General features: G+C 41.2%; 1 protein-coding gene and 1 pseudogene across 1 annotated transcript; one reads left to right on the plus strand and one right to left on the minus strand.

Annotated features, from left to right (window-relative positions):
- Window positions 1-3,107: 3,107 nt before the first annotated feature.
- LOC114492998 (cytochrome c oxidase subunit 5A, mitochondrial) lies at window positions 3,108-23,263 on the plus strand. The gene is made up of 5 exons (XM_028507673.2): window positions 3,108-3,329; window positions 11,364-11,480; window positions 19,430-19,551; window positions 20,728-20,850; window positions 23,095-23,263. Exons 1-4 carry the CDS (start codon window positions 3,224-3,226, stop codon window positions 20,839-20,841), a joined length of 459 nt encoding a protein of 152 aa, XP_028363474.1. The 5' UTR covers window positions 3,108-3,223; the 3' UTR covers window positions 20,842-20,850; window positions 23,095-23,263.
- A 1,308-nt stretch (window positions 23,264-24,571) lies between these two features.
- LOC118496649 lies at window positions 24,572-27,519 on the minus strand (annotated as a pseudogene).
- Between the last annotated feature and the right edge of the window lie 251 nt (window positions 27,520-27,770).

Genomic DNA, 27,770 nt, shown 5'->3' on the forward strand with positions numbered 1-27,770 from the left:
TTTTCATTAACTGCCTCCAATCATGTATTTGTTTTATAATAAGATGAACAAATGGGGTCTGGAGCAAGATAAGGATTCTGGCTAACAGACCCCCACACATACCTAAGTTTGGGTAGTCACATCCCCCAGGAAAGCTGGCACCACATTTACTCGTTCATCAATATGTAACCTTTTTCCCTCCTATCCCACAAACTATATAAGTCCTGAGAACAAAGGATTCACTCTCTCTCTCTCTCGGGGGCTCAGGGTATTCTTGGCTCTTGGGCCACAGGGCCTCTGGCCACCCGGCCTCAGACTGCCCAGGGGCTTGCCACCCTGGTCTTTAGCCTCTCTTGCTTTTCTCACCCTGCTTTGCCCTGAAACTTTGCCTTTCACCCCCTACTCTACCCAGTCCTGTTCTCTTCCATGGGAACAGGCCACTAATAAACTGATTACATACTACTAGATTTGCTGATATGTAATTCTTTACACGTGTCAGCAAGAAGAACCAGGTCTCTCCCGTCAACAATATGGTAAGAACCTGAGGGTGGTCTCTAGAATCTGAGAGCAGTTTTTGGCTAACAAGTAGCAAGAAGAAATGCGGACTCAGTCCTAACTGCAAGGAACTAAATTCTGTCAACAACCTAAACAAACTTGGAAGAAGACTCAAGTGCAGGTGAGACAACAGGCCTGGATGACATTTTTTTTCCTGGTATACATCTTGATTTCAGTCTTCTGAGGTTCTTAATAGAGAACCAGTTATGCCAAGCCTGAAACAATAAATGGGTATTGTTTTATGCTGCATTGTTTGTGGTAAATTGTTATGCAGCAACAGAAAATTGATGGAGGTGATAAGGGCTGAGAATTGCCCACAAGGTAGTAAGGGGTTCAGAATTCACCGGAAAGTCAGCAAAGCCTACCTTCAGGAATGGTGGGGATAGAAAACAATTTCTGGAATCAGGCAAACCTGGGTTCAAATCTAAGCACTAATATTAATTAGCTGTGTGCTTCTTGGGCAAGTGTGCCTTGAGTCTATTCTGTCATCCATAAAATAGGGTTAAATACTGATCTCTTAAAGTTGTTACGAGGTTAAATGGGATAATAATAGTTTGAGTGTGCAGTGACACATAATAAATTATAGTCATAATTGTATTAAACAACAACACTCTAGTAGTCAATCTAAAGACTGTAGACAAAGTGGAGAGACTGACAGCAGCAAAGTGACCAGTTTGGATTCAGTTGCTGTACACTCCAGTACTTTCTCAGCTTCTGTCTCCTGGAGATTTGATGAATATTCATTGAAATGCAAAGAGGCCACCCTGGCTGGTGTGGCTCAGTGGATTGAGTGCTGGAATGAGTACCAAAGGGTCACCAGTTCAATTCTCAGTAAGGACACATGCCTGCGTTGCAGGCTAGGTCCCTAGTAGGGGGTGCTCAGAGGCAACCACATATTGATGTTTCTCTCCCTTTCTCTCTCCCTTCCCCTCTCTAAAAATAAATAAATAAGAAATGCAAAGAGGTCAAAACTTTCCTAGGTGTCCTTTGGTTAAGTTGGTGGGATGTAAGGGGTGCTTTAAAACTATTTTATCCTTCTCCCAGCCAGGTTAGTATACCCTAAAGCCACACTGCTAGGGAGGAAAAAAAGAAAAAACGCAGATGCTGATACCCAGGAGAGAGGGCCTGCACTGAGGAAAAGGAGACTGAATGTCCATTTTTTTCTTTTCTTAGTGAATCCAGGGATAGAAAATGAGAAATACCATGACAAAAGAAACTGTCTCATTACCTCTGGGTGGCAGTGCAATAATTCAGGCCTGGGAATAGTGCCCAGGAGCTCAAGTCAAGGTGTAGTTAGTAAGGCCAGGTTAGATGTTAAAAGCATTGAAACTTAACATTGGATGTGGGAGCTTGGCCAGAAATATCCAGATGAGTCTTCAGGACTGGAGATTTGGTGAATTGAGCCCTGATTGCTGGCAAACAACCTAATTTCTGAGCCTGTTTCCTTATCTATAAAGTGAAGCAATTGTGAAACCAGGAAAGTTGGCATTCTTGCTGTCTGTCACTACCAGAACCAGTATGTAGAGACTAGAAGTAACTCTTTATGGGCACTTTATTTGTATGACTGGCAATCTGAGAAGACAGCAGGTTATGAATGCTAAAAGATCAGCTTACATTTTATCTCAAGCTGCCTTTTTTATAAGGGGAACAAAAGTGTAGGTAAGGGGTTTGGAATTCAAGGAAAAGGTTAATCAGATAAAAGCTGCAGTCCAGTGATGTTCCTAGCTGACTGGTGATTATTTATCTGCATCCTGGGCAGCAGGATGTTCTCTCCCTGGAGCACAGTGGCCCAGATACCATCTCGATTGCTTGCAGTCCTCCTGGGGCACAAAGGTCGAGTTGCTTGTGGGTCTCCTGGAGTCAGGGTAAGTCCTGGACTACATTCCAGTTCCTGGAACAATAGTTTTCTACCTGCATTAGTTGCTAAGTCTATTGACTATAACTTAAAGCTGAAAAAATTTTAACTCTTGAGTTCCTCCTATCAGTTGGATTCATTTTTTAACGTTTGTGGATTTGTGACATAAGAATGGCCATTAATAAGGTCCCTTATATGTAAGCAGTTGCTCCCCCGCTTCATTATTTTATTTTAGGCTCAAACAGGGGATAGTGGGAACCAAAGATATTTTTTAAAAGATTGTATTTATTTATTTATTTTAATAATAGAGAAACATCAATGTGTGGTTGCCTCTGGCACACCCCCTACTGGGGACCTGGCCCACAACCCAGGCACGTGCCCTAGACTGGGAATCAAACCAGCGACCCTGTGATTCTCAGGCCGGCATTCAATCCACTGAGCCACACCAGCTAGGGGGCAAAAGTATTTTTGTTAAAAGTATTTTTGTTATTTTTGTTCCGATTTTGAGGTGACAGAGTCGCCTCTGGAGTTAGACTTCAACAACGACACTGCACACTGCTCGCTCTGCCCCTTCCCTTCATCCTCGCTTCTGAAGCTGACCACCATCCAGAGAACCAGAGACCCCAAGAAACGCGGCCCCAAGACGATTTGTCCTCAGCGCGCCACCGTAGTTTCGCGGCGTCCGCCTAGTCGCGAACACTGTAGTGGGCGGGGCCTCACGCTCCGCCCCGCCGTGCGTCAGTACGTGAGTCTGCCACCCGCGAGCTCCGGAACGGCCGGTGAACTTGCTACCGGCTTCTCTTCAGCCTCAGCCTGCGCGCCGCCATCGCTGTCATGCTGGGCGCCGCTCTCCGCCGCTGCTCCGTAGCAGCAGCTGCAGCTGCCCGGGCCAGCCCTCGAGGCCTCTTGCACCCTGTATCGACCCCGGGTCCCGCCGCTGGTAAGGCTCCCTCCTGCCACCGCCTGTACCCCAGTGTCCTTGCATTGACCTGGGCCCCCCACTGCCACTCGAGGGCAGGCTCGCCCAGCGGCCTAGGCTACTCTGCCTGCGGGCGTCCGAATCCGGTGGCCGCTGGGCGCCCTTCCGGCCGCCTGGAGGTGTGGAGGACGCGAGGGCGCGCCCCCGGGCCTACATCAGGGTGATTCTTCCCCGGTGCGGGCACCGCGGACCGGTCAAGTGTGGACTTGCTGTGGGCGTCAAGGTGGGGGCCCAGCGCACCTCCTGCGCTCACGCGATCCCTTCGGTCCTCGGGCCGTGACTGTGCCCCAGCGCTGACCCCTGCAGCCACCTGACAGAGATTGTCCGCCGCCCTCAGCGCTTTGACGAAGGTGACATTCAGCCGCTGTGCGCGCTCCTCAGTGTAGGGGCGGGAGAGGGCCCTCCGTGGACCCTGACACCGCCGCCCCCAGAGTGTTTCAAAAACACAGTATTCCCTCTTGTGGGACACAGTATACATTTTTATCAGGCATTTATCGGTTGATGTTTTTTGGGTCACCTTCACAGACTTTTCTGTTAATTTTTAGAGCCTGCTGTGCCACGTTTTAATTCCACGTTTACGATAGATGGACGTATGTGGTTGTTTCCTGAGGTCTGAAAAAGAACCTGAAAAGGCCATGATAAGAATGATACTGTTTGGGGTACCACAGACCAGGAATACCGCGTTTTGCAGACGTGGGGAGACCTTATTGTTTGCTTTGGGTTAGAAGCCTCATTGTTGGAGCGTGATCTCAACAGTGCTGATTACGGTCCCTTATTTTTCCTTCCCCTTATATGTGTGTTCCGGGTGCCGGATCAGCTATGCTTTTAATTATTGCAACTGCACTTTGATCTTGGGCCATAATATGATGGTCGTATATGCTACATTAGTTAGTCCCTAAGCATGCATATTTGAACATATGAACTCACAAACTCAAAACTAGTAAGATTTTGTTGGCTATTTTGAGTGTTTTAGGTAGACACTTCAACTAAGGAGTGCTTCACTTCATTCAATCTAGACTTTATCCTCTATAATTTATCATAGAATGGTAAGGCTGGCATATACTTTACACACCATGGAGACAGTCTTATTTTATAGAAGAGAAAACCTAAGGTCATCTTGAGGAACTGACTCCTTAATTAGTGGTAGAACCACATTCTATTTCTTAGCCATAGTTATTTTTGGCCCATTCTGATGTTTGTAAGGTTTTATATTCTTCCTTATTGAATTGTGAAAGTAGCAAATCCTACTTTAGTTTTTTCATATAGACGCATTTTGAGGAAGTTTTTATGACCTTCAAAAGAATTGTTACATTTTGTGTCCTTCTATTCCCACTCGAGTATAATTCATAACCAAAAAGTTGTGTTTTAGGTATTGGTCCAGTGTAGACCCAAATATTTGCCACAGGGCGTCAGTATTGCTTCCAGCTGTGTCAGTGACTTTCTAGCTGTGTGACCTTGGACATGTTAGTTAACCTTGTCTCAGACTCCTCATCTCTACAATCAGGATAATATTTGGTAGTTGTAAGGTTTAATTGAGATAAAGTAACTTTTAGCACTTTGGCACTAATGCTTAATACATATTTGCTTTATTATAGTGCATTTCATTTTAACATATTATAGGTTGGGTTTATTAGTAGTATGAGACTGAAGGGGTTTCATGCGATTGAAAGTCAGAAAGAATTAAGGTTCTTGAATAAGGTAGTCCAAGCTCAAATGAGAGTATACTTGAAAGAGCTCTGGAGCCATGGTTGGAGTGGCTCAGTGGATTGAGTGCTGGCTGACAGACCAAAGGGTCGCTGGTTTGATTCCCAAGCAGGACACATGCCTAGGTTGCAGACCATGTGAGAGGCAGCCGATCAATGTTTTTCTCACACATCAATCTTTCTCTCTCTTTCTCCCCGCCTTCCTCCCCCTTTTCTAAAAATAAATAAATAAAATTTTTTAAAAAGAAAGAGCTCTGGAGAGGTTAACCCGAGAGGGGCCTTAAGTTTGCTGTAGTTAAGTGGCAGCCCAAATTCCATATTTGGTCTCTGACTGAAGAAGCCTCAAACTTGACACAGTTGTTTTCTAATAACTGCTGAATTAGATAATTAAAATGTTTTAAACAATGGCTAGATTCTCTAATCAACCCTTGAAACCTGTACAATCCTTGCTCCTACATCCTTAACCTGAAAATTTGGGAAAGATGGGAGTTTTCTCTTTTCCTTTCTTGGTGCAGGGCTGAATTTATGTGGCACTTTTTACTACCTTCCAGCCTTTCTTTCTGTATTATGCCCACATTTCTAGATTTCCAGCCTTTGAGCCTTGCACCTCAATAACCCTGCCTTTGAGTTTGTTTGTGTACCCTCTCCGTTAATTGCTGCTTTCTCTTGCTCATAGAATCACCTCCAAAATGTTCATTCTTTGGGCCTTGTTCCAGATGATTAGTTGTTAAATGGAAGGCTGTCCATTTAAACCAAAGGGGTTAATGAGCCTCTTATTTTTCCTAAATATGTTAGCTTTTTTAAAAATATATTTTATTGATTATGCTATTACAGTTGTTCCATTTTCCCCCCTTTATTCCCCTCCTCCCTTTGCATCCTCTCCCACCCACATTCCCCCCTTTAGTTCATGTCCATGAACTAAATATAAGTTCTTTGCTTCTGTGTTTCTTACACTATTCTTACCCTCCCCCTGTGTATCTTCTACCTACCACTTATGCTACTTTTTCTCTGTACCTTTACCCCCATTCTCCCCCCTGCCACTCCCCCGTTGATAACCCTCCATGTGATCTCCTTTTCTGTGATTCTGTTTGTGTTCTAGTTGTTTGCTTAGTTTGTTTTTGTTTTTGTTTTTGTTTTTGTTTTTGTTTTAGGTTCAGTTGTTAATAACTGTGAATCTGTTGTCATTTTACTGTTCATATTTTTTATCATCTTTTTGTTAGATCTGAATCCCTTTAAAATTTCATGTAAGGGCTTAGTGATGATGAACTCCTTTAACTTGACCTTATCTGGGAAGCACTTTATCTGCCCTTTCATTCTAAATGAAAGCTTTAGCAGTCTTGGATTTGGCCCATGCCTTTCATGACTTTCAGATACTTCTTTCCAGCTCCTTCTTGCCTACAATGTTTCTTTTGAGAAATCAACTAACAGTCTTAAGGGAACTCCTTTGTAGGTAGCTGTCTCCTTTTCTCTTGCTGCTTTTAAGATTTTTCTCCTTATCTTTAATCTTGGCTAATGTACTTATGATGTGTCTTGGTGTGCTCCTCCTTGGGTCCAATTTCTTTGGGACTCCCTGGGCTTCCTGGAAGTCTATTTCCTTTGCCAGATTGGGGAAGTTCTCCTTCATTATTTGTTCAAATAAGTTTTCAGTTTCTTGTTCTTCCTCTTCTTTTTCTGGTATCCCTGTGATTCAGATATTGGAATGTTTAAAGATGTCCTAGAAGTTCCTAAGCCTCTCCTCATTTTTTTTGAATTCTTATTTCTTCATTTTGTTCTGGTTGAATGTTTATTTCTTCCTTCTGGTCCACACCGTTGATTTGAGTCCTGGTTTCCTTCCCTTTCACTGTTGGTTCCCTGTACATTTTCCTTTATTTCACTTAGCATAGCCTTCATTTTTTCATCTAATTTGCGACCACATTCAACCATTTCTCTGAGCATCCTGATTACCAGTGTTTTGAACTGTGCATCTGATAGGTTGGCTATCTCTTCGTCGCTTAGTTGTGTTTTTTCTGGAGTTTTGATCTGATCTTTTATTTGGGGTTTTGTTTTGTTTTGTTTTGTTTTGTTTTGTCTTATCATGCCTGTTTCATAGTAAGGGACAGAGCCTTAGGTGTTCACCAGGGCAAGGCAACCCAAGTTGAAAGAGGTTCTGGAGGGAACAGTGCCGCTCGCTCCGCTCTCTGCCAATTTTCAGTCACTTCCCCCACTACACACTATCAAATTGGGCCTTTCTGGTGCTGATTCCCAGGTGGGTGGGTTTGTATACATTCTAGGACCCTGTTAGTCTCTCCAGTGGACTCTCCTGTTAGGCTGGGAGTTTCTCCCACTGCCGCCTCAACACTTACAGGTGTTTTCAGTCAGAGGCTTTATTTCCCCAAGCTGGAACCCTGGGTTGTGCATTCTATCTTGCTCCCCAGTTGTTCCTCCTGGTTTGTCTGCACTCAAATGTTGGACCACCCAAGTCTCACAATCCACCCGGCTGCCTGTCTCTGCCCCTCCTACTGGTCTGGATGAATGTTTCTTCTTTAACTCCTTGGTTGTCAGATTTCCATACAGTTTGGTTTTCTGTCAGTTCTGGTTGTTCTTTGTTTTTAAATTTGTTACTGTCTTTCTTTTGGTTGTGTTAGGGGGCACAGTGTGTCTACCTACACCTCCATCTTGGCCAGAAGGTATGTTAGCTTTTTTTTGGGGGGGGGGGGAGGGTAATAGAGTGCTTAACTGAAAGCCAAAAAACAGTATTAGAATTAGCTTTTTATATCGAGGCTGTAAAAGAATTAGCTTTTTTGTCTCGAGGGCATGTTTATTGATTTTTAGACAGAGAGGAAGGGAGAGGGGAAGAGAAAGAATCGTTGATGTGAGAGAAACGTTGATTGGTTGCCTCCCGTTCATACCCCAATAGGGCATTGAACCCACAACCTAGGTATGTGCCCTGACTGGTGATCGAATCCGCAACCTTTTGGTATACAGACGATGCTCCAATCAGTCAAGCCATCAGGCCAGAACTGGCCCAGCTTTTTTTACAGCTGTTTCCCTTTTTTTTTTTTTTAACTCTGGACCCTTCAGGTTGTATGACAGTGTGAAGCAGTTGTTTTCTAAAATAGTTTGCATTACAATTCTCAACTGTGTGGAAAGGTTATACGTATAAAGTAGGGTCAATGGTGGGGAGGGAGAGAATGCCTATACAATTTGACTAAAAATCAAAATGTTAAGCATCTGTGGGACATGTTCATAACTATGAGAATAGATGCTACTCTACCCATTACTGGAATTAGGAATATAATTTAAACCATGTGGGAGAGTCTTTTTGCTCTCCTGGAAGGGATATGTGTTCGTGGTACATGCTTGGTGTTCTAAATACTTGTTTCATATCAGGTGGGGTTTGTTTGTTCGTTTGTTTTTAAATACAACCAGTTTGTAATTTGGGACTCCCCAGAAGGAAGATAAACAAATTATTGAAGGTGATTCATTGATCTCCTTGACTAGGAGTTGACGTTGCTGGTCATCATCTTTACAGTTAGAAAACAATACAAAACTACCAGTCATCTGATGAATCCATGCCCAACAGTGAGCAAAAGAATTGGTTATCATGAAACACTTCTCTGGGTGATAAGAAAGGTACACTTAATAATTACCTCTGGGGAGGGAATACATATATTTCATTTTTCTTTGGTAAATACTTAGAAGTAGAATTACTGGATGGTATGGTAAGTGTGTGTTTAATTTGGTAAGAGACTGCTAACAGTGTTCCAAAGTAATTGTGCCTTTGTACACTTTTAAGTATTTAGCTAAGTATAACTTTAATTTTTGAAAAAGGTAGTTTATAAATTTTTGGTAACAGTGGGTAGGAGCGTTGTGATCTATACTTTTTATATATATTAAATGTGAATATTAGTCTTGTAAGTTATTAAATATCTACATAGTTTTGATTAAATGTTCACTTACCAAATACTTTTAGGTCTAGAGATCCATTCTTGTCATAGAAATTAAAGGATGTCCAATTCCAGCCCATTTATATACACGTCCCACTTTATTCTAGACTCGGATTGTGGAGGTAATTTAGATCTCTGATAAGATTGGGATTTGTGCTGTGGTCCTCTGTGACTAATGACAGATAATTTGCTATAAGTCAAGTGATAATTTAAGTGAGAATCCTTTTGTTGAGTAGCAGTGACAGTCCATCTCTAGAACTGGCTAGTAGTCCATCTTTTCATCTTTTTCAGGCTTCCTTCCTTCCTTTTTTCTCCCTCCATTTTGTTTGTCACTTATGGCATTAAAGATATATAGGATACACCTAACATTTAAATTTCAGAGTATGCTTAGAACCCAGAGGTTTCTGGATAGTTTCTTTTATTTATTTATTTAGTTAGTTTGTTTGTTTGTTTGTTTGTTTTTGGATAAGCCTTTAAAAATTAATAAAAATTATACCAGGGGTGGGTAGAGGTGGAAGAGAGTATAGGGGGAATAAATGGTAATGCAAAAAATGCCATAAGAATAAAGAAACAGGGGAAGAAAAGAAACTATATCAAGCTTGTCTAATTTATCTAACAGGAAAAGCTATTTGAAGAATGTTTTATTTCTATAAATTACAATTTCCACAAATAGATCAGTGAAGGAATTTTTAGATAAGGATTAATTTATAGCTACCATTTATTGAGTACCTACCTACAAAATGCTAAGTCCTAGGCAGTGTTAACTGGCCTTCATTTTTATTTGTCATAATCTGCTAAGGAAATGGTATCCCATTTTTACAGATAAGGAAAATAAAACTTGAGTTAACTAGTGGTTGGATACTTCTAGATTATGCTGCCTCCTAAAACCCAAAGGTAAAATGTCCTTTTTCCCCCTTCCCTACCATACAGAGGCTGTTTAGAAAGAATTCAGATTTCCTAACTCCTAATTCAGTGTCCATTTGACAGGCAGTAACTAAAATGGAAAGGCTGTGTTATATTTTAAAATATCTAAGCCCTGGCTGGCATAGCTCAGTGCATTGAATGCGGGCTGTGAACCAAAGTGTCGCAGGTTCGATTCCCAGTCAGGGTACATGCCTGGGTTGCAGGCCATGACCCCCAGCAATCCCACATTGATGTTTCTCTCTCTCTCTCTCTCTCTCTCTCTCTCTCTCTCTCCCCCGCTTCCTTCCCTCTCTAAAAATAAATAAATAAAATCTCTTTAAAAAATCTGTTAAAATGGTATTTTTTTAATTGGGTATAAGTCAAAGAGCATGTTTCCTCTTAAGGGATTTATGAAAATTTGTGGAGAGAGGGGTGTAGTTTGATAAAACAATTTTTAAATTCCATTGCTTTGTCAGGATGTGTAATTTATTTTGGAATATAATACAGAACATAAGATATTTTTAATTTTTCAAACATATACCTTATAAATTCACTGCTGAAGAACTAGAATGAACATTTTTAAAGGATTTTATTTATTTATTTTTAGAGAGGGGAATGAAGGAAGGAAGAAAAAGACACATTGATGTGTGAGAGAAACATTAATTGGTTGCCTCTTGCATACCCCTAGCTGGGGACCTGGCCCGCAATCCAGTCATGTACTCTGACCAGGAATCAAACCAGCAAGCAACCTTTCGGTTCACAGATCAATGCTCAGTCCCCTGAACCACACCAGCCAGGGCATAGAATAAATATTATTTTAAATTAGGAATTAGTGTTCTGCTTATTGTAAAAAAAATCAGACATTTTGGAAGTGAATAAAGAAATAAAGTTTTTGCCCTGACTGGCGTGGCTCAGTGGATTCAGTGCTGGCCTGAGAATGAAAGAGTCACTCACCAGTTCCATTCCCAGTTAGGGCATATGTCTGGGTTGCTGTCCAGGTCCTCAGTAGGAGGAGTGTGAGAGGCAGCCATACATTGATGTTTCTCTCCCTTTCTTTCTCCCTCCCTTCCCCTCTCTCTAAAAATAAATGAATAAAATCTTTAAAAAAGGACAAGAAAGTTCTTTTAAAGATAACCAATGTTAACAATTTCAAGCTAGCATTGCACATTAGGGGAAAAAAGCATAAAACATACATCTGAGATGTTTTTCCATATCAATACGTAAGATTTGTTTCGTTTGACCTACTAAGTAATTTTCCTACTATGACATACAGTTGATTCAAAACTTAATGCATCAGATGTATATAATGCCACTGAACTGTACATTTAAAAATGATTAAGATGGTAAATTTTATATTATGTATATTTTAACACAATAAGAAAACAAACAAAAAGCCTTAATGTGTTGATAGGCTATATTAAGTACTACTTTTGTATGTTGATATTATTCTTGCTTCATTGTAGCTGTCCAGTCAGTTCGCTGCTACTCCCATGGATCACATGAGACAGATGAGGAATTTGATGCTCGCTGGGTGACATACTTCAACAAGCCAGATATTGATGCCTGGGAATTACGTAAAGGTAACTGGAATATAGACTGCTAAACAGTCTATTTTGGTATAAAATTATGAACTGCTTTGTAGTCTTCTACTACTTTGTTAAAAGCAACTATTTTGACTACACTCACCCTGGCTAGTGTAGCTCAGTGGATTAAGTGCTAGCCTGTGAACCATAGGGCTGCCAGTTCGATTCCCAGTCAGGGCACATGCCTGGATTGTGGGTCAGATCCCCAGTTAGGGGGCAAGTGAGAGGCAACCACACATTGATGTTTCTCTCTCTCTTTCTTCCTCCCTTCCCCTCTGTCTAAAAATAAATAAATGAAGTATTTTTAAAAGAAAAAGAAAACATGCATTATGTAAGCTGAATACTCTCATGCAACTTGCAGGTAGAAGATATTATAGCTTCCATAGTAAGTATTTTCTGTAAAGCAGGGTTTTTGAAGCAGGCACAGTTGACATTTTGGGCCAGATAATTCTTTGTTGCAAGGGCTGTCCTTTGCATTATAGCATGTTTAGCAGCATCCTTGGTTTCTACAGACTAGGTGCCACCACTACTCTCCCCCATCCCGAGTTGTGACAACCAAAAATGTCTCCTGGGGGACAAAATCACCTCTGATTAAAACCACTGCTGTAATGATAGGTCAAAGTGAACAAGAGTTAAATTTTTTATCTTTTGAATAATTTATACACGTAGTCATTTGGTTCCTCACCTCTCTTGGTCATAGTTTGGGTTCTTTATTATTTTTATTCTTAGTTATGATTTGTCTTGGCCTGTGTAAGTGTCCAGTCTAAGTAAACTAGGACTTATTTTTCCTAAATTTACAGATATGCATTTAACATAAGTAACATTAATGATAACTAGTTTAATAGTTAGACTAGTAGATAACTTATTTTATTATCAGCAATTTATCTCAGACCGAGAGTTCAATCTGTAACTTCATTCTAGCATTATAGTCACTAGTGTCCTTTTTAAATCTTTTAAAATAAAAGCAAGAAACCTAAGTGCTTCAAGCTTCTGAGAAATATAATGGCTTCATTTTGCTACAACCAGGGACAATTTTCTTTTTAAGATTTTATTTATTTTCAGAGAGGGGAAGGGAGAGAGAAAGAGAGGGAGAGAAACATCGAAGTATAAGAGAAGTACAAGAGAAATAATAGTTGGTTGCCTCACCCATGCCCCCAACTGGGGACCTGGCCCGCAACCCAGGTATGTGCCCTGACAAGAAATGGAACCGGCAGCCTTTCAATTCACAAGCCAGTGCTCAATTCACTGAGCCACACCAGCCAGAGCCACCAGGGGAACTCTTATTGAAGACTTTTGAGAAGTAATGAAAAGAACAGAAATTCCACCGTTTTTTAAGAGAATCTTAAATTTTATGATGTGTCATTTTGTGCAAAACTGGAAATAATCTTGCCCAGTCATTTTCTCATTGAATGTTTGAGTCTGCGCACTGTTCTTCTGTATCTCATTAATGTCTTCATTTGGGTTTCATTAACTCTCATTTAGTATTTCTCTGGTTGTTTTTAGATTACTTTCCAATTAACTCTATCTTAAAGCCACCAAAGTATATTGTACTAAGAGTTAAAGGTATGAGTTGAAAATGACTCTCTTTTTTAAAATAAACCAGCACACTATTATGAAAATAGTATTTTCATTCAAGGAAATTTTGTTTGTTTGTTTGTTTGTTTCCTTCAGTCTGTGGGCTACTGCATAGTTCTTTCTGCTGATGCATTGTGGAAGCGCTACCATGATTTTATCTAAAATTTATCAAGAGTAGATTCTCTCACTTAATAAATAAGAGAATAGAGGCCTAATAGGGTTCAGGACCCAATTCAAATGTGTATATGAAGGCTTCCCCCCAGCAACAAACAAATCTGGAGGCCAACAGGGTGTCTAAGAATTCAACTCTTGAGGCGATATCTACCATACTGGGAAGTAGAATCAGATTCCACAGGTAAAGGGCACAGTCTCACAAGACAAGACTACCCTCCACTTGAGAGGATGGTTGTAAGCCCATTTTGTTAATCTGCTTTTGACCTACTGGCTCCAAATCAAAAGTTCCCACAACCCCCTCCTTGGGTTCAAATTGCTCACAGAACTCAAGAAAACCTATTTACTCACTAGACTACCAATTTATTTAAAAGGTTATTAAAGGATTCAAATCAACAGCCTGATGAAGAGATACATAAGACAGGGTCCCAAATGAAGGAGCTTCTCTCCTTATGGAGCTTAGGGCCTGGTACAGTGGCTTATGGAAGCTTTCCACAAAAGGACCAAGTTGGCTATCCTATAGTTTTGGTGGAGGTTTTATTACCTAGTCATGATTGACTAAGCCGAAGACTTAGGGGCAATTTCCAAGCCCCTCTTCCCTCCTTGGAAATTGGGGTGACACTGAAAATTCTGATTTTTTTCACTTGTATTTTATTGATTATGCCATTACAGTTGTCCCAATTTTTCCCCTTTTGCCATCGTCCACCCAGCCTTCCCCACTCCTTCAGGATCCCCACCCCCTTGTCCATGTCCATAGGTCATGCATGTATGTTCTTTGGCTGTTCTGTTCCCTATGCTATACTTTACATCCCCATGACTATTCTGTAATTACCAATTTGTACTTCTTAATCTCTTCACCTCTTTCATCCATCCCTCCAGCCCCCCTCCCATCTGGCAAGCGTCAAAATGTTCTCTGTATCTATGGTTCTGTTTCTGGTCTGCTTATTCATTTATTTTTTTAGATTCAATTGTTGATAGATTGGTATTTACTCCCATTTTATTGTTCATATTTTTGATTTCTTAAAGAACACCTTTTAACATTTCATATAATGCTAGTTTGGTTGTGATATATTTTAGTTTTTTCTTGTCTGAGTTCTTTACATGTCCTTCAATTCTGATGATAGCTTTGCTGGGTAGAGTAATCTTGGTTGTAGGTCCTTACTTTTCATCACTTTGAATATTTCTTGCCACTCCCTCTAGACTGCAAAGTTTATTTGAGAAATCAGCTGATGGTTTCATGGGAACTCCCTTGTAGGTAGCTAACTCCTTTTCTCTTGTTGCTTTTAAGATTTTCTCATTATCTTTACCGTTTCGCATTTCAATTATGATGTGTCTTGGGGTGGTCCTCTTTGAATTCATCTGGGAATTCATTTGTTTGGGACTCAGCTCTTCCTGGACTTGTGTGTCTATTTCCTTCACCAAGTTAGAGAAGTTTTCTTGCATTATTTTTCTTTTTTTCTTTTTTTTTTTAATATTTTATTGATTATGCTATTACATTTGTCCCATTTCCCCCCTTCTCTCCCCTCCACCCTGTACCCCCCTCCCACCCACATTTCCCCCTTTAGTTCATGTCCATGTGTCATACTTATGAGTTCTTTAGTTTCTACATTTCCCGTACTATTCTTGCCCTCCCCCTATCTATTTTCAACCTACATTCTATGCTACTTATTCTCTGTACCCTTTCCCCCTCTCTCCTCCTCCCAACCCCCTGCTGCTAGCCCTCCATGTGCCCTCCATTTCTGTGGTTCTGTTCCTGTTCTAATTGTTTACTTAGTTTCTTTTGGTTTTGCTTTAGGTGTGGTTGTTAATATTTGTGAGTTTGCTGTCCTTTTACTATACATGTCTTTTCTTTATCTTCTTTTCTTAGATAAGTCCCTTTAGTATTTCATAAAATAAGGGTTTGGTGATGATGAACTCCTTTAACTTGACCTTATCTGAGAAGCACTTTATCTGCCCTTCCATTCTAAATGAGAGCTTTGCTAGATAGAGCAATCTGGGATCTAGGTCCTTGTCTTTCATGACTTGGAATATTTCTTTCCAGCCCCTTCTTGCCTGTAAGGTCTCTTTGGAGAAATCAGCTGACAGTCTGATGGGAACTCCTTTGTAGGTGACTGTCCCCTTATCTCTTGCTGCTTCTAGGATTCTCTCCTTCGTTTTTACCTTGGCTAATGTAATTATGATGTGCCTTGGTGTGTTTCTTCTTGGGTCCAACTTCTTTGGGGCTCTCTGAGCTTCTTGGATTTCTTGGAAGACTGTTCCCTTTACCAGATTGGGGAAGTTCTCCTTTATTATTTGTTCAAATACGTGCTCAATCTGTTGCTTTTCCCCGTCCGATTCTGGTACCCCTATAATTCGGATATTGGAATGTTTAAAGGTGTCTTGGATGCTCTTAATCTTTTCCTCAATTTTTTGAATTCTTATTTCATCATGCTTTCCTGCTTGGGTGATTCTATCTTCCTTCTGGTCCACTGTATTGTTTTGAGACTCATATTCCTTCCTTTCACTATTGGCTCTCCTCTGCGTGTCTTCCTGCATCTGTTTTATGGTAATCTGCATTCTTTCATCTAAATTTCGTCCAAAATCAACCAGTTCCGTGAGCTTTCTGATCACCAGTGTTTTGAACTGCGCATCTGATAGATTGGCTAATTCTTGGTCGCTCAAAAGGATGAGTCCTGGGGGACTGATCTGCTCTGTTGAAAACATATATTTTTTTTTTTCCCCCTGTGTCTCCTTTTTTTTTTTCCCCCCGGTCTGGTTGCTCTTGTTACGGTGTGGGGCGGAGCCTTAGGTGCTCACCGGGGCTGGGCACCCCAGTCGCTAGATTGTGACGTTATAAGTGGGGGTGGGGCGGGAGCAGGAGCTGGGCGGGAGAAAACAATGGCGGTAGCTCCGTTCCCCTGGACTCAGACCCTTGTCTGGGCTTCCGGGCGGCGAGTTCTGCCCTGGTCCACAATCGCTACCCCTCTGGGCCTGCCAGCCGCAGCTTGCGTACTCAGGGATCACCGCTGCCTTCTTGCGCGCCGGATGGCTTTTGCGCCAATTTCATGCCAAACCTTCCCCCGACCTCTGCGCGCCACCGACCGGAGCCAGCCCCGCGCCCGCCGGCTCGTCTTCTCCTACTAGTCCGGATGAACGCGTCTACTTCAACTTCTTGGCTGCCCGACTTCCATTCAGATAAATCCTCTGCCGGATCTGGGTGTTATTCTGATAGTAAATTATTGTTGTAAATTATTGGTTTTCTAATCTTGGTTGTACGAGGAGGTACGGTGCATCCACCTATTCCTCCATCTTGCCGGAAGTCCTCTTGCATTATTTTTCAAATAGGTTTCCAGTTGCATGCTTTCTCTCTTCTTCCAGCACACTCATGATGCAAATGTTGGTATGCTTGAAGTAGTCCCAGAGGCTTGCTAACATTATCTTCATTATTTTGAATTCTTACCTCTTCTTGCTATTCTGATCAGTTGTTTTTGCTTCCTTATTCTGAATAGATGATTTGATTCTCTTTTTAAAATTATATTTTATTGATTATGCTATTATAGTTGTCCTGATTACTTCCCCCTTTGCTCCCCTCCACCCAGCACCCCCCTGCTCCCTTAGGCAACCTCCCCACCATTGTTCACGTCCATGGGTTATGTGTATAAGTTCTTTGGCTACTCCATTTCCTATACTGTATTTTACATCCCCATGGCTATTCTGTGACTACCTATTTGTACTTCTTAATCCCCTCCCTTCTTCACCCATTCCCCCACACCTTCCTCCCATCTGGCAGCCATCAAAACATTCTCACTATCCATGATTCTGTCTCTGTTCTTCTTGTTCACTTAGTTTGTTTTTAGATTCAATTGTTGAAAGATACATATTTTTTGCTGTTTTATTGTTCATAGTTTTGATCTTTTTCTTAAATAACTCCCTTTAACATTTTATATAATAATAGTTTGTTTTTTTCTTTAGTTTTTTCTTGTCTGGGAAGCATTTTATCTGCCCTTCAATTCTAAATGATAGCTTTGCCAGGTAAAGCAATCTGAGCTGTGGGCCCCTGCTTTTCATGACTTTGAATATTTCTTGCCAGCCCTTCATAGCCTGCCTAGTTTCTTTTGAGAAATCTTTAACCTTTAGCATTTTAATTATGATGGGTCTTGGAGTGGGCCTCTTTGGTGGGACTCACTGTGCTTCCTGGACTTGGATGCCTATTTCCTTCACCAGATTAGGAAAGTTTACTTACTTTTTTTTTTCAAAGAGATTTCCAGTTTCTTGTTCTTTCTCTTCTTCTGGTGATTCACATCACCTCTGTGATGTGAATGTTGGACCTCTTGAAGTTGTCTCAGAGGCTGCTTACACTGTCTTCATTTTTTTTCTTTTTTGTTCTTTCTGTTCTAGTTGGTTGTTTTTTCCTTATTTCAAATCGGTCATTTGATTCTCGGCTTCATTCACTCTACCATTGATTCCCTGTAAATTGTTCTTAATTTCAGTTAGTGTATCCTTCATGTCTAACTGGTTCTTTCTTATGACTCCCACATCCATTTTTATGCTGTTGAATTTCTGAGTTCATGTGCTTTTTTCCTAAGTTCTTTGAGCATCCTTATAACCAGTGTTTTGTGCCCTGCATCCAGTAGCTTGCTTGTCTCCATTTTATTTCATTCTTCTTCTGGAGTTTTGTTCTGTTCTTCCATTTTGGCCACATTTCTTTGCCTCCTCATTTTGGCTTTGTTTCTGTATATTAGGTCAAGCTGCTGCATATCCTCAGCTTGGTAGTGTGGCCTAATGTAGTAGGTGTCCTATAGGTCCCAGTGACACAGCCCCCCCTACCACCCAAGCTGGGTACTCGGGCTACACGCACTGTGTTGGCTGTGTACACCTTTCTACTATAGTTGAGCCTTGATTGCTTTTGGTACATCCAAGGTCAGTCACCGCCTGTGTTCTCTCCAGGGTCACCCAGCATAAGCTACGAAGTGATCTGCGGATGGCTGCTATTTGTACTGGGCTTGAGGTGCCCCGGCAAAGCCAAACTGGGAACCAAAGATGGCTGCTGCTAGTGCCAGGTCTAGGGCAACTTAGTGAGAGTTATGGGGCTTACTAAAACCAGATGCTGCTTATTTGAGAGAATTTAGGAAAATCTGAAGCATGGGCCAAGACAAGCCATTTGTATAGAAAGGCCGCCACTGGAAACAGCTTGGGTTGACTCACAAGCTGGGTGTGGCAGAGCCTTAGGCAATCACCAGGTTGGGGCAAACAGTGTTGAGCCAGGTTGGTGGAGTCTTATGATGTGGAGACTGCCTGCCAATTTTGTAGCTCTGTAGGGGGAGGGCTTGGAAAAGGAACAGTAGCTTTTTGCTAGCACTTCTGTCTGGGAGAAAGCTGCCCCCCAGTTCTCACCCTGATGTGAGACAATTTAGTTCCTCCCTGTATGTCTGTGGTGCCTTTCAATGTGCTGCCCTTGTGCTGGAGCTCATATCGAGTAAGTCTGTGTAAGTCTGTGTGTGTGCCCTGTAAGAGGAACTTCCAGTAATTCCAACAGTTTTTGTCTTCCAGAGCCTCAATCCCCCCTGGTTTTTACAGCCAGAAATTAGGGCATCTTCTCTTACTGGTACTTAAACCCTGGGTTGGGGGGCCTGTAGTGCAACTGAGACCCTTTGCTCCTCAAATATCCCTGCTGATTTTTGTCTGCCACACATGGGTGTGGGACCAGCCCATTGTGTGTCTCTGCCCCTCCTACCCCTCACAATGTAGTTTGTTATTTAATTCCATAGTTGTGGGACTTCCATTCAGCTCAGTTTCTGACAGTTCAGATTTTGATAGTTGTTCGATAGCTTAGTTGTAATTTTGGTATGGTTGTGTGAGGAGGTGAGCTGTATTACCTATGCCACCATCTTGAGAGGAAGTCCTAAAAATTCCAATCTTTTAACTACAGTGTTGGCCTCTACTGGCAGTCAACTCCCACTCTTGGGTGGGGGTACAAAAGCTGCCTCCTTAATGTAACAACAGGCACCACTGTGCCCTCATCACTTAGAAAGTTTCAAAGGGGTTGGGGATTCTATGTCGGAAATGGACAAAGACCAAATACGTATTTATTTTAAATTATAATGTCACAGGCCAAAACAGACAAGATCCTATTTCAGAAACAATATATATATATATATAATTAAATTATAGTTTAAGTGAGAATATTTCAGGTTGACATGGTTCTCTTTTTAATTTGACAGGAATGAACACACTTGTTGGCTATGATCTGGTTCCAGAACCCAAAATCATTGATGCTGCTTTGCGGGCATGCAGACGGTTAAATGATTTTGCTAGTGCTGTTCGCATCCTAGAGGTTGTTAAGGTCAGTGAAATAATGCTAAAATTGTTTTGGAAATAATGTGGCCTGTTGATTAGGTATTAGCATATTCCATATTTTTGGATTTGTTAAAATACCTAAAATTGGTTCTTACATAGCTAGAGTGAATGTACATTGTAATTAATAATTTTTCTGGAGTGCAGTTTGACTTTATCGCAGGCTTTAAAAATTGTGCTTGGTACTCTTTTAAAGTTCAGCACTTCCACTTGAGAATTTATTTTAAGGATACACAAAGGTTTAGCTATAATTTATCTTTGTGCTATTTGTGATATGAAATTAAATGTTGTTAGTGGTTTCTTAAGACTTCCCAGAGGTGGTTATTACATATCTCTTAATGTTTAAAATGCGTTTAACATTAAATAACTGAAGAAAATTATGGAGCAGTTTTTGTGGTGTGACCCTATTTTATTAAAATATATTTAAATATAGGTAGATAGATAGGTGAAAATGTAGGCAGACATTCTCCTTCTTGTTTGATTAAAGTTTGTGATTTTTTTTTGTAATGAACAAATAAATGTATTTTCAACAAGAATTTTATAATTGAAAAAATATAACTAAGGAGACTTAGAATTTGTTATAGGCGGAAGAATAGCAGCATTCATGAAGACTCTTGCCCTAGAAATAAGGATTTTCTTTTAAGTGTAGCGCTCTGTGAAAAGACATGGTCTGTAAGAAGGAAATTCAAGGTCTGTAAGAGAGAAAGTGTGACAGTATACTTGATCTACAGTGGGTAAGACCATTAAGCACTCTGTAAGTTATCAATTCATTCAATGCCAGTAGTTAATTCAGTTAGGGTCGTAAATCAGAGGAAAATTTTAAAACGTTTCCTCTGTTAACCTAATTATTCCTATTGCCTACTGGACATGTTTAATTACCTTCACAAAATTCTGTCATCACCGCCTTGTTTTCCAGTAACTCAAGCTTTGGAAATTTTTTTCTCAATTTAGTCTAATTGTCTTAGTTATTCTCAAAGTGCCTTAAAAATCTACCTTGAATAGTGTCTACAAAGTTACTCTCTTTATTGAATAAATATGTTAACTTAAAAATAGGGATTCTTTGCTACTAGCCTCTGCATATGTGATTGAAAGCATTTTCAAGTTCATTTTGTAAATAGAAATGACTTTTCAGAGAGCTAAATCTGAATATTTTCTTTGCCATCAGGACAAAGCAGGACCTCATAAGGAAATCTACCCTTATGTCATTCAGGAACTTAGACCAACTTTAAATGAATTGGGAATCTCCACACCAGAGGAACTGGGTCTTGACAAAGTATAAACCCTAGGGGTAAGCACATACCACTGAATAATAAAGCAGGAAAGAATCCACGGAGTGAAGGGTACCATTTCGGTGTTCTCAGAGTAAGGTCTTTTAATGGGCATGTTTAGAAGCTGTGACCATAGAGATTTAGAGAGTACCAATAATGATAACTCTATTTTAGGGAGGGAGAGGGAGAGAAACATCTGTATGTTAGAGATACTATCGATTGGTTGCCTGAACTGAGGACCCTGCCTGCAACCCTTCATTTTGCATGCTGCACTCAGTCCCCTAAGCCACACCAGCCAGGACTAAATTTATTTTTATTGTATTTTTCCATTACCATTAACAGTAGGATTTTATTAATTTGATGCTTTTGTTTTTATGTATCCAGGTTAGAATTTAATAGTCCAGTAAGTGTTCTTCAGTAATAAAAACTTATTTGATACCTTATTCTCTATGGAAAGATTAGATAATAAAACCAGTCATAAGATTGTCTAGATAGTGAATAGTGTGCAGAAAATTATTTGTAAAACAAAAAATATATAAGCAGTAACTAATTTTTTTAAAGATTTCATTTATTTTTTTATTTTTAGAGAGGGAGAAGGGAGGGAGAGAAATATTAGTATGTGGTTGCCTCTCACCTGGCCCCCACTGAGGACCTGGCCCACAACCCAGGCATGTGCTCTGACTGGGAATCAAACTGGCAATCCTTTGGTTCACAGTCTGGCACTCAATCCACTGAACCACACCAGCCAGGGCATTTTTTTTTTAATTTAACAAACACATATAGTGTATATAATTCTTGATATGTGTCAGGTACAGTTTTAAGTGCTGTATAAATATCACCTCAATCCTTATAAACAGCCCTATGAGGTGATTACTACTATTATAATTATTCTCATTTTATTATTTACTAATGATGAAACCAAGGCACCTTATCCAAAGTCCCAGGTAGTAGAATCCACATTTAAACCCAGCAGACTGGCTCCGGAGTTCATTGCTCTTGCCTTGCTACATGTCCTGTGTAGGCATTTACAAAGGCCATTCTCTTATTTCTCAGAACCAAAAAATGAAGCTTAAATAAAAGTGGACTCAAAATTATTTGACGAACTAATATCAGATCCTTCATAAGATACAGAACCAGTAAGCCTGGGTAGGATATCATTGGTGAACATTCAGTTTTCCTACTGACTATGCAGAAAATGCCTTGAGGCTTTTCTGTAATCTACTTTTGGACTTGCTTTTTGGAGAGAAGTTTTAATTTTATCTTTGTCCACAACCATCACCTCCCTGTGATCAGATAGCTCATCTTTGTAATATATAAAAAGGTTTTTATGTGTTATTAAGATTTTCTGTGAGTACTTGAAAGCTAGGTATTCAGAAAAGAAGATTTCCTAGTTATAGTTTCAAAGCTTTTATCTGTGGTTCATATTTCATAATAGACTCTTAAGAGCTTGTCTAAACACTTGGGCTTAATTTCTTATCAAGTGTTATTCCAAGGAGTCCAGAAGATCTTTGTTATATAGAATATATTCTTGCTGCAGTAACATGTTTCTTTCTAAAGAATATGTTTCTTTTTTTTTAATCCCTACCCGAGGATATGGTTACTGATTTGACAGAGAGAGAAAGACAGAGATAGAGAAACATTGATTGGTTGCCTCCTGTACACATCACAACAGCGGATTAAACCCGCAACCTTGGTATGTGCCCTGGCTGGGAATTGAACCTGCAGCCTTTTGGTGTGTGGGACGATGCTCCAACCTGGCCGGGGCGGGGGGGGGGGGGGGGGATTTAAAGGCCATCCCCCCCAACCCTTTTCTGATTGGAAAAGAAAACTAACACAACCCCCGGCAGTGTAGCCCAGTTGGTTAGAGCATTGTCACTATACACCAAGGTTGCAGGTTCTTAAGTGTTTGATCCCTGGTCAGGGTACACAGAAGAATCAATTAATGAATTCATTAGTAAGTACAACAGCAAATTGACATTCCTCTTTCTCTCTCTTTCTCAAATCAGTGTTTAAAAAATTAAAAGTAAATAAGCAGCCAGTGAATATATGAATAAGGGGAACAACAAATTGGCATTTCTCCATCCTGTCTCTCAAATCAATTAAAAAAAAAAACTAATATGGTAAGTACCAGGTATATAAACAAAAAAGCCACAGAAATGGCTACACAGAGGCAGTGATTTCCTGGACCGTTCTAAAGAAGGTTATTTTTAAGATTTTTACCTTTTCTTTATTTCCTGGCTAATTCTTCATGCTTTCTCTTACAGATGGCTTTCCAAGGATTTGCTGATAATGCTACTTGATTATAAACAATCACCTGGAAATACTGATGATAACATATTACTTTATTTGAACAAGTTTTCCTTTATTGAGTATCAGACCATGTAATGGTAACTTGGACTTTAATAAAAAGCAAATGAGCTTGAACTGAAATTAGATATTGGTCCATGTGTTTGCACTGAAAAGCAGAAAATGAACTATTGTAAGTCTATTGGTTTCACAGTTTTGTTGTCGCTTTATGTGCTGAGAGAACTTCAGTTTTCTGGGAACCATCTGACATGAAAGCTGTGTAAACATACATGGGGTGCATTGGCTGGTAAATTAGTTAAAGACTGCAAGTTGTTTATATAGAATTTCCTTGTTGACAGGGCTAGAAAACCATGAGCTTAGGGGATTTGGTTTTCCGGGGATAGATCAAGTTGTGTACCTTCCCAAGGCCTTGAGGATGTGTTTTGTGGTAGCCAGCCCCTCTCTTAGTGCTCTTTTCCTTCCCTGCGTGCACTTCCCTGGCACTGCAGCATTATCCTCGGGCATCAGAGAATTTGCTGTTGTACATTTGGAGGCTTTCTGCTTAGAGAACTGAATAAGTGGGTTTACATCTTGAGAGAATTAATAAAATAAATCCTGTGTTACTTTAGAAGCCCCATAATACTGCTGGATAAGGAGGTTCTAGGCCTGCCCTGGCCAGGTAGTTCAGTTGGTTGGGATGTTGTCCTGATATGCCAAGAATGTGTGTTCGATCCTCTGTCAGGACACATACAAGAATCAACTAATAAATGTATACATGAGTAGAAAAACAAATCTCAAATCGGGGGAAAAAATGTTCTGTCTGAGTGACTTCTATAGCCAGTTCATACTCTAGCATCTGGGGAATTTGAATGCTCAGTTCAAATTCCAATGTCTTTCCCAAAACCATGTAAGGAATTGCTAATAAATGTTTTGGTAAGGTTTTAACACAAGTAGCCTTTATAAAACACTAGCTCTGCCAAAAAGCCTCTCCCCATTTTAGTAAGTATAAATTTGAAATAATCTGAAACAGCCCTGTCTATTTAATGTGTAGTTAGGGGTCATAGTCCTGAGGTTTGATTCCTCTGTGGGCCAGTTCTTCCCTCTCATTCCTTGTAGTATAAAGTCCCAATCTCTGCTGCTTTTGTTTTTCCTCCAGATTCTCTTCATGTTGCTTCCCCACAGTGATGAATATCAAAATAGTCCTACCCTTATAAATCCTAGAGACTTGGTGGCAGGGGGATAGTAAACAGAATAATGACAGATATAAAGATTTCATAGCAGATTTTAAACTTCTGTAATTATACATATGAGTAGTGTGAGAGGGAATGATATTTAAGCCTATAGGATTGGGAGGGGGTTGTTTTGTTTGTTCATTTGTTTATTTATTTATGCTTTATTTCAGAAATCAATACAAAATTGGGAGGTGTTTCCCTAGGTGTGGGGAAAGGATTAGGACAAGGAATTCTCTGTGGCTAGGCCTGAAGTGGTCATGAAACTCCCTTCCTGGTCCCTGTGATAGGGAATCCCAGCAAATGCAGGACCTTATGCCAGAGCCCACCTACCAAGGGGAACCCAGGCTAGGAGTCATTCCCTGGGAAGTGACAGTCAGGCAACAGCATAGCCAAAGGCAAACCACAAGTTCAAGTCCTAAGTACCAGAAACCCACTTTTTTTCCGTTCCTGGGACCCAGAACAGCTTAAGAAGATGCCCTGTGAAAAGAACCTCTCGGACCTTGGTGAGAAGGAAGGCCCAGTATCCTGCTCTCTGGAGGACACTAAGTCCTGGAGCCTGTCAGGTGGTAATACTGACACCAATGGGAGCATGGAAGCCTCAGCAAGTCTGCACCCCACACCAGATTTTCCCACCCCCAACAAGGTCTGCAGTCACCATATGATCCTTTGTGTTTCTTTAGTGGATGAGTGGGTAGGGAGGGTCTGCTGATGCCATTGGTGAGACATTGGAAGCTGCCATAGAGTGGTGATGACAGACCACTTGCCCTTCTCCACCAGCAGCTGGAGCTGCTCCTTGGTCATGCTCATGTGGAACCTTTCCTTGAGGTTATGGATGGAGCTACAGCCATGGAAGCAAGGAATCAAGAACTCGCTGGTTGATCATGATCTGCACCAGCTTGTCCATGTGTTTCCAAGCAGCAATCAGTATGTCACCATTCAGGCCACCTATGGCATCGACAAACTCTGTGGTCAGCTCTGTGGCTGGCATCTCAAATTCCAGGTTTCAGAGCGAGCTAGACAGGATGAAGAGAGTCAATATGAATCATGTGGCCTTCAGTGTCCAAAAGGATGTTCCCATTGTGTCTCCTTGACTTGCAGCAGGTAGACAGCTCAACTTTGCATGAAATTGCTCTGGGCAGTGAGGAATACTTCAGTAGTGTAACTGCCACGCTCCTGTAGGAGGTGATCAAGGAGGGCTGTGACTTTCTTCTGGTGAAGGGACAAAGCATTGACCACGGGTTCAGTCATGCCATGGTCCACCAAAATCACAAGAAACTGTATGTCTTGATCCATAGGGCACTTGCTCCTGTTCCCAAATGGACTGCAGCCGCTTCAACACCTGGGAAGCCTGCCAGAAAATCATCCTCATGTTGACAATAATTGACAGGAGCTGCCACTTTGGGAGATGTCCATAGGAGGAGCCCTCTCTAATCGCCTCACTTAATCCTGCCAGAGCTCTGAGACAGCAACTGCAGAAAAGTCTTCTGGGTCTCATTTGTAGGCTGTGGGGGCTTTGAGCCAGCTGCTCTGAAGGGTGCTGTTAGTTGTTTCCTGCTGCGAAGAACATAGGCTCCTTACTCTATTAGAAGGTGATGCTGTCCATAGAAAACCAACAGAGTTGTTGGTGTGCACTTCAGGGAGCTCCTCCGGCAGCTCACCTATATTGTCCACTGACCAGGCATCATTCTTGTCATAGCTGGGCACAGTGTTGAAGCTGCCTGCCTCCTGTTCATGGCTGATCGTGCATTCAGGCAGGGTTTCTACAGACTGTGTACTCCAGATTCAGTTCTCAGGGATCTGGGCATGGACAGTGGTGGTGTAGAAATTTTCGCATTCAAGGACTTCCACGTAGATCGGGTTGGGAGCCTTGTTCTCGGACTTGACAACAGCTTGGGTGTGGGGCACACAGACCACATGATGGTCAAATATGGCAGTGGGCAGCCAGACTTAGGCAGGGAGCTTATGGTTGAGCAGAGAGAGCTCTGAGATCAACTGCTGTGTTGTCTACTCTTGGTGGGGCCAGACACATTGGCTCACCACATGCTGATCACCATCAGGGACTTACTGAGAATTCTCAATCAGGAGCCAATCTGAAAAGCTTACCCTCATTCTCCACTTTGGAGTTGCTGGTTGTTCATTTCAGGTTGTTGCTGAAACTTATACTGGAGATGGCATTTGACTTAGGGTGCTGGTGAGTCCTTTCAAAGGGAGGCAGCCCTATGTCTGGGGATGGGCTCAAGGAAGAGAGCTCCTTGGTGAGCTCCTCAGTTCATCTGGGAGGATTGGCTTCTATAGCTTGGTCCCACAGGAAGTATTGGAGGATGTCGAGTGGAAATGCACTTGGCTGAAGAGGAGGCTTCAAACAACTGGACACTGGAGGGAAATGTTAATGTGCTAGCAGCAACGGTGGACTGTGTAGGGCTTGATGGCATCACCCACATCCTCATCCATATGGATGTACATGTTAAGTGGCTGGTGCAGAAAGTCCACATGCTTTCAACAACACTAATCATCAGAGAAGTGCAAATTAAAACCAAAATGAGATATCACCTCACATCTGTCAGAATGGCTATCAGCAATAAATCCACAAACAGTGTCGGCAAGGATGTGGAGAAAAGAGAACCCTCATGTGCTGTTGAGAATGTAGACTGGTGCAGCCACTATGAAAAACAGTGTGGAGGGTCCTGAAAAAATTTAAAATGGAACTACCATTTAACACAGCAATTCCACTTCTGGGAATATATCTGAAGAAACGCAGCACACAAATTTGAAATAGTATATTCACCCCTATGTTCATTACAGTGTTACTTAAAATAGCCAAGATATGGAAACAACCCAGGTATGCATCAACTGACAAGTGAATAAAGAACAGGTGAGGCCTGGCCAGGTTGCTTGGTTAGAGCGTCCCCTACACCAAGAGGCTGTGGGTTCAATCCCTGGTCAGAACACAATACCTAGGTTGTGGGTTCAATCCCCAGTCAGGGCACCACACCTAGGCTGTGGTCGGGGCATGTACAAGAGGCAACTGGTTCGTGTTTCTCTCCCCTCTTCCTCTCTCTCTGAAATCAGTAAGCATATTGGTGAGGATTAAAAAAAGAACAGGTGGTACATATACACAACAGAAGACTACTTGGTTGTAAAAGAATGAAATCTTACCATTTGTGACAGCATGGATGGTCTATAGGGTATTATACTCAATGGAATAAGCAGTCAGAAAATGACAAATACCATGTTATTTTACTTAATATGTGTACAAAATAAACAACTTTGAAACACTCATAACTTAAGAGACTGGACTGGTGGTTGCCAGAGGGGAGGGCTTTGGGGATTGAGTAGATTGGTAGTTGCTATAGTCACAAGGATGTAAAGCACAGCATAGGGAATATATGCAATGATATTGCAATAAGGATGTATGTGCCAGG

The sequence above is a fragment of the Phyllostomus discolor genome, chromosome 1 (assembly GCF_004126475.2).
Source record: "Phyllostomus discolor isolate MPI-MPIP mPhyDis1 chromosome 1, mPhyDis1.pri.v3, whole genome shotgun sequence".
Taxonomy (NCBI): Eukaryota; Metazoa; Chordata; class Mammalia; order Chiroptera; family Phyllostomidae; genus Phyllostomus; species Phyllostomus discolor.

What these genes read in the sequence shown, in the direction of transcription:
- LOC114492998 (XM_028507673.2), top strand. Translation starts at nt 3,224, where the DNA reads ATGCTGGGCGCCGCTCTCCGCCGCTGCTCCGTAGCAGCAGCTGCAGCT. An exon ending in GACCCCGGGTCCCGCCGCTG is followed by an intron (nt 3,330 to 11,363) that starts GTAAGGCTCCCT and finishes GCTTCATTGTAG; the next exon opens with CTGTCCAGTCAGTTCGCTGC. An exon ending in GCATCCTAGAGGTTGTTAAG is followed by an intron (nt 19,552 to 20,727) that starts GTCAGTGAAATA and finishes CTTTGCCATCAG; the next exon opens with GACAAAGCAGGACCTCATAA.